General features: G+C 48.2%; 2 protein-coding genes across 5 annotated transcripts in view; one reads left to right on the top strand and one right to left on the bottom strand.

Moving 5' to 3' along the window:
- Positions 1-399: 399 nt before the first annotated feature.
- On the bottom strand, positions 400-5,078 carry Sowahc (sosondowah ankyrin repeat domain family member C). Its single transcript, XM_048451750.3, has one exon. The coding sequence runs from the start codon at positions 4,929-4,931 to the stop codon at positions 3,384-3,386; it is 1,548 nt and encodes a 515-aa protein (XP_048307707.3). The 5' UTR covers positions 4,932-5,078; the 3' UTR covers positions 400-3,383.
- A 137-nt stretch (positions 5,079-5,215) lies between these two features.
- The window catches only part of Septin10 (septin 10), a 71,179-nt gene continuing 70,394 nt past the window's right edge, over positions 5,216-6,000 (top strand). The window contains exon 1 of one of the 4 annotated variants that reach the window (XM_085679663.2): positions 5,216-5,570. In XM_085679663.2, the coding sequence (XP_085535789.1) occupies positions 5,553-5,570 (18 nt within the window). In that variant the 5' untranslated portion in view covers positions 5,216-5,552. Of the gene's footprint in view, positions 5,583-6,000 lie in introns of all 4 variants that reach the window. The other 3 variants (XM_048451751.3, XM_048451754.3, XM_048451752.3) reach the window with 3 other exon arrangements.

The raw sequence follows: 6,000 nt of genomic DNA, 5'->3' as shown, positions 1-6,000 counted from the left end.
TCTAGCTCCACCCAGGAGACAAGCAGCTGGGCGTGCCTGTGGTGCCTGTGAGGGACTGCAATGTTGGTACGTGCACTGTACCGACAGAGCCATTTTTCAACCTCTAGGTTTTCCTTTTTAAAAGGTAGAGGTGGAGGTAGAGGTCCTATTCTTCGTTCAAAGAGACTCATACATCACTGCTGCCAAACTACAGCAGCTTTGCAAAAAAAAAAAAAAAAAAAAATCGGACTCGAGGTCCTGAACCTTCATTTTCTACCTATAATTAGGGACACTGTAGCCCATATGCTTAGCGAGTAGGAAAACAATAAGAAAAAAAAAATGAAACTTTGAAAAGTATTTTGCAAACCATAAAACACGGCACACGCAAAGTAGCTAAAGGACTACAGAAACCTAGACAACTCGATTTCTACTATCAACATTTTATTTTGACAAAACTTACAGATTCTTAAACTCACAAGCTTTGACCTACTTAAAAAGCAAAAGACAAACATCACATTACAATATCTCAGGTGTGAATGAACTAGTACCACATTACCTGCATTTTATATACTATAAATGCAAAATGACATTCATAGTTACAAGCGTACCTGGAAGACACAAGAACACACTCATTTTTAAAGTACAGTTAACAGACGCCTGTATTTTACTATATTGCCACTATTGGGACATAACAACTTCATAATAATTATCAAATTATACAAATCATTTTTTCTACTTTTGATTTGGAAATTAAAAAGTAAGAGAAATGGAGTTAAATAGCTTAAAATGTTACTGTGCAAAGTACATTATGACAAGGAATGCTAGGAGTTCCCTCTGTTTTGTGTTTTTAAAGTTTAAATTTATTTTGTGTTTGTGCGTATAACAGTTACGTGAGTATAGGAACATATATGCCATGACACACAAGTGGAGGTTGGAGGACAATTTTCAGGAATGAGCCCTCTCCTGCCATTGTGGGTTCTAGGGTCAAACTCGGGTCTTCAAGCTTGTAAGACAACCACTTTTATCTGCTGAGCTTTCTGTCAGCCTAGGAATGATTCCATAAAATTTAAATGCTTTATAGCTTTAAACTTTTAGTGTGAAAAGAAAGTTAAGTGATGTATTTACTTGATATCTAAAATCTAGAAAATTACAGATTTTATTCAATTAATTACTAACATACATGTGAAGGAATTACTAATGACTGTTCAACAGAACCTTTATGTAGTTCCAAAACATCTACTTGTATAGCTGCCTTAAATGGAAATTAAAAGTCCACTATGGGAATTGTAAGCTTATTCTGCTCTAGATATAGTGAATGCCTATACATGAACACGTGACTGCTTTTTACACTGACTTTTCACTCATATATACAGAAAGTGCTTATCAATGTATAGATCTACTTCTTAAATCCTAAAACAAAGATAAAGGCACATAAGTGGATAACAACTTATGTGTGTGTAGTGTAGGCACAAGAGTGTTTGGGAGCACCCATGTGTGCTTATTCTGAGGCCAGAGTGGAATGTCAGGAGACTTCCTCTATGCCTTCCTTATTTTCTTGAGACGTTCTCTTCCTGAACCAGAAGTCATTGTTTCAGGTAAGCTGGCTGGCCACTGGGCTCTCAGGATTCACCTGTCTCACCTCTCAATGCTGGGTTACAGGCACCCTCAACCCTATACCTAGCCTTTTATATGGATGCTGGAGATCCAAACACATGCCCTGATGCCTGCAGGACATGTGCTCATACCCACTGAGCATCTGTCTCCTTAGCCACAACTTACGCATTTCATGTGAGCATCTTCAACTCATATTTAAGCAGTTTTAACTGCTATCTTGAGAGAGAGGTGACAAACCTGTTAGGAATTTCTATGACTTGGAGAGTTAGCTAATAACAAAATGTTGCTGCTCTCTACAACCGTGTTGTCTCCTTCACTCTGTGGGCTTGGCTGCTCACTCCTTCTTCTATCTTGTAGGCTGTAACAACTTAGGTCTCAGCAATCAGACCAGAAAGACAAAGAGAGAAGGATGGCCAAATCAGTCTCCTACAGAAATTTCTAATCCTGTTACAAGATTTAATACGTTTGTGAGTTAAATTTTAAAATAATTATAAAGCCGTTTACTCTAACACAAATGAATGGAATGTAAATAAGGATCACAGTTATAAAAGTGTTTAATTTTAAGGAATAACATTTTTCATTTCTATATAAGGAAATGTAATAGCTAGCAGCATTGAAATACAGAAATGGTTCCATTTCTTTTTCCTTTTATAAAGTATACTAAATTTGCCCATTTTTAAATGGGCAAACTATTTAGCTTTTCAGTAATTACACCATACCTCTTTGAGTAGATACAAAGAAATCAAGTGAAAGAATTTGAACATTTGTAAAATGTTGCTATGAAGCATCGAGATTATGAATGTATTAAGAAAATTAAATATCTCTTATATGAGAACCGTATTAAGTTGATTTATTAACTACTTCACAGAAGCATAGGCCATTAATACTTACGCTGATTTTGACTATTTTCTAAACAAGAAAAGGCTTGTTAGGTAATAAGTAAATCAGTCTAAGTATTGTAAGCTTCATCAAAAAGAATCCCCAGAGTACAAACCCCAGAACGGTTAGAATTTCAGAGAAGCAAAACAAGTTAGCGATAATCAAGACACACATTAAAAACAAGTACCATAGGCTGTTAAGTGTTCTTCTATTTAAATAAAAAATGCGATTAATAATGCACCGTATACTGAATAGTGTTACATAGGCACAACCCTATATAGGTACAAACCAGATTACAGTAACTCAAAAGCAAATGCTGCTTATTTCTTCAGTTCAGTGATTAAAACTGAAATTGCTTGTTTCGAAAAAAAAAAAAAAAAGGGAACTGCTACTTACAAGTTTCCCATCTCGATTCACATAGTTCTCATTTGTATTTCACATTTTAACTCTGACCTGGACCTTCTCTAGCACGTGTGAACGGCAGAAAACCAGGGCAGCCTGCAGGTTTGTTCACTTACAACCATGACCAGGTTCGCACACACAGTTTGCCTTTTCTGTCGTCCTACAAGTAACTCAAAAAAACATACTTGATGGTCCTTACTGTGCATGGTGTCTAGTAATGGTGACAGCCAAGGGGCTCTTAGTCATCAATCAATTCCAGTTCTCACATGTTCCTGGTTAAAAGGGTAGGGTGGGGGAAGAGGCACAAATCAATGCATCATGAATCATTTCAGACGTTCTCTTGCCCCAGAATGCTATCCGGGAAGGATTATTACAGATCCACCCCAAGTCTGCAAGTTACAATGCTAATTTATCCTGTCTTTTCGGGTTCCTTTCTTATCCACTGCCAGTATTAGTCTACCTGGAAGAAAACTAAACCTTAGCATCTCTAGCAGGAATTATTTTGTTTTTTACCCAAAAACATTGGACTTTGGTCTCAGTTTGAAGGAAGATGAGTGGCCCTTAAGGGACCTTTCCTCTTCCTCCTCTTCGCCCTCCTCCAGTGGTTGGTCGATGTCCTTGAATGAGGGAGTGGTGTGAATGATCTGGGTTCGGAATCGGATTTTGTTGAGCCGTGGTTTTATCCGTCCGCTGGAGCTGCCCAAGGCTTTGCGACCTGAATCTTTCACCTTGCTTCCAGCCTCGGCGACGTGGTGGTGGTGGTGGTGGTGGTGGTGGTGATGGTGATGTTCGGTGCCATCTTCCACGCCCTGGGAGAGTTTGTAAGTGATGAGGTGTGACGGGAGCACCTTTGAAAGTCTCCAGCGCCCACTCCCGCGGCCGGTGGCACTGTCCCCATCATCTTCGTCCATAGCGCCTACCAGGTTCTTTATCTCCTCTGCGATGCTCTCACTCAGGTACTGAGAGGCTTTTCTCCCGCTGTAGTCCCTGATGTCCACATCTGCGTCGTAGGCCCCCACGAGTAACTTCACCACCTCTACGTGCCCGTGCATGGCTGCCAAATGCAGGGCCGTGTAGCCTCCGCTCGACCTGGCATTGATGTTCACTGGCAGCTGGTGTTTGCTGGCAAAGTTGACCAACATGGCCAGGAGCTCCTGCCGGCCGTGCTTGGCGGCCCAGTGGAGACAGGTGAAACCGGTGATGAAGTCTCTCTTCGACAGCAGGCCAGGCTCACAAGTGAGCAGTCCTTCTAGGCTGTCCCACTTGCCCTCCGAAGCTGAGAGCATCCAGGCGTGCTCCAGAGGATCCAGCGTCACCGAGCCCCCACCGCTGCTCTCCTCTTCGGCGGATGACGAAGCCAAGGATGCGCTATCGGAGTCGCCCCCTCCTCTGCTGCGACCTCCAACGGAGTTACCGTCCCCGGGACACACGCTCCTCTTTAGTTGAGGGGAGCTGCCCATCACCAGGTCCCGAAAGTTCTGACGGGCCGACCTCGGCGTATTTGGCCCACTAGGGGAACTGCCCCCTTCAGCTTCCTCACCGCCGTGTGCAGGGAGTTTCAGGTTCTCGCCAGGCCCGGGGACTGACGCCCAGGACACGGCCTGGACCTCCTGTGGCAAGTCCTTACATGGGGCCCCACTTTGAGCAGGGATCGGAGGCTCCTGGTCGCTGAGCTCGCACCCCGGGCCGAGAGACAACTGTGGATCTGCCCCCTCCTGGTGCTGGCTGCCCTCGCACGGCTCGGCTGGAAAGTCCGGGACTTCAGGCTCCTCGGTCACCTCGATACGCGGTGGATCCCGGGGGAGTGAGGCCTCAAGTGGAGGGGACCCCCCTGCACAGAACCTCTTCTTGAGATGCACGTACTTGGTCCCATCCGCGGGATCGGTGCGCACGGTGGCCACCGCGTTGACCAGTTCCTTGAAGTGTTCGCGGGCGCGGGTGCGCTGCTCCCGGGGGCCGCCCAGGGCGTCCCTGAAGTGTTGCACCAAATCAGAGTGTCGGGCCCGGCCCCCGCGCTCGGTGAGAAAGCGCACGATCGCCTCAGAGTTCGGCTCCATCCCGCAGCTCAGCTCCTCGGCCCCGGGACGGTTCAGCCCGACAGCATAGCCGCGCGTCTGGAGAACCGGGAGAGCGAGTGGGTGCACGCGACGCCAGCTTTAGAGCCCGTCCCGCGAGCGCTGACACCGCCTTACTGGGGCAGTGTCCCAGTAGACACGCCCCACCACGCCCACTTCCGTTTAGGCCGCAATCTCTGCGCCAGTCTGAGGCCCCGGGCCACGCCCACTTCCGGGCTCCGCGCGGGCCGGCAATCACTGGTTCCGCCCATGGCGGGGCGTCGAGTCGCCTCGAGTTTTCCCCAAGTGCCATATTTCTGGTCACCCTCTTCCCACGCTCGGTGGCTTTTTCGCCTCAAACTGCCCAGGGGAGCACGCCCGGGGGAGCACGCCCGGAGCGCGGGAAAACTCCTGGCAGTCACGGGCGAGTTCCCACCCTCTCCGGCTTTGGCTCCGCCCCAGCCGCCGCTCGGCAGAGGCCGCCCCGCCCATTAACGGCTGCGGGTCGCCCGGCACGCCCCGCGCCCCGCCGGTTAAGCCCAGCGGGTCCTCTGTAAGCAGCCGCCCGGGACGTGCGTTTGGGTCCGGCCTGAGACCACCGTTTCGTGACGTCTCACCAGGGCTATGGCCGCTTTCGACGAGGTGCGGCAGCTGGTGAGCCCCGCGCCCTTGTGTTCCCCAGTCCCGGTGGCCCTCCCCTGAGTCCCCGCCCCGCCCGATAGCCTCGGGGCCAGCGGGATTGTGACTCCCGCGTGCCGTGGAGAGTGGGCTCCCTGCTGCCCCAGGGCGAGGACTGAGGAGCTCTGGCGAGCGACTATGGACGTGGGGGGGAAGTTAGATTCGCCAGGCTTCCTGATCCTGGCCGAAAAGTGTGTGTGTGGGGGGTCTAAATTAAATCCGGGATGATGACTGATGGCTGTCACTTTGTAACGGTTTTTGTGAGCAGGCCTTGTCATCCGCTTAGTTTTGTACAGTTGTGTACACGTCCCGACTGCTAACCGGGAAGTCGGCTTCCCTGGCTTTTCCAAAACTTGGCGGTTTTACCGTTTTGCGCGGTGGTTCTGTTTTGCTT

The sequence above is a fragment of the Myodes glareolus genome, chromosome 18 (genome assembly GCF_982192425.1).
Source record: "Myodes glareolus chromosome 18, mMyoGla1.1, whole genome shotgun sequence".
Taxonomy (NCBI): domain Eukaryota; kingdom Metazoa; phylum Chordata; class Mammalia; order Rodentia; family Cricetidae; genus Myodes; species Myodes glareolus.
The sequence above is the reverse complement of the archived record's forward strand: the minus strand, read 5'-3'. Positions and strand labels throughout refer to the sequence as shown.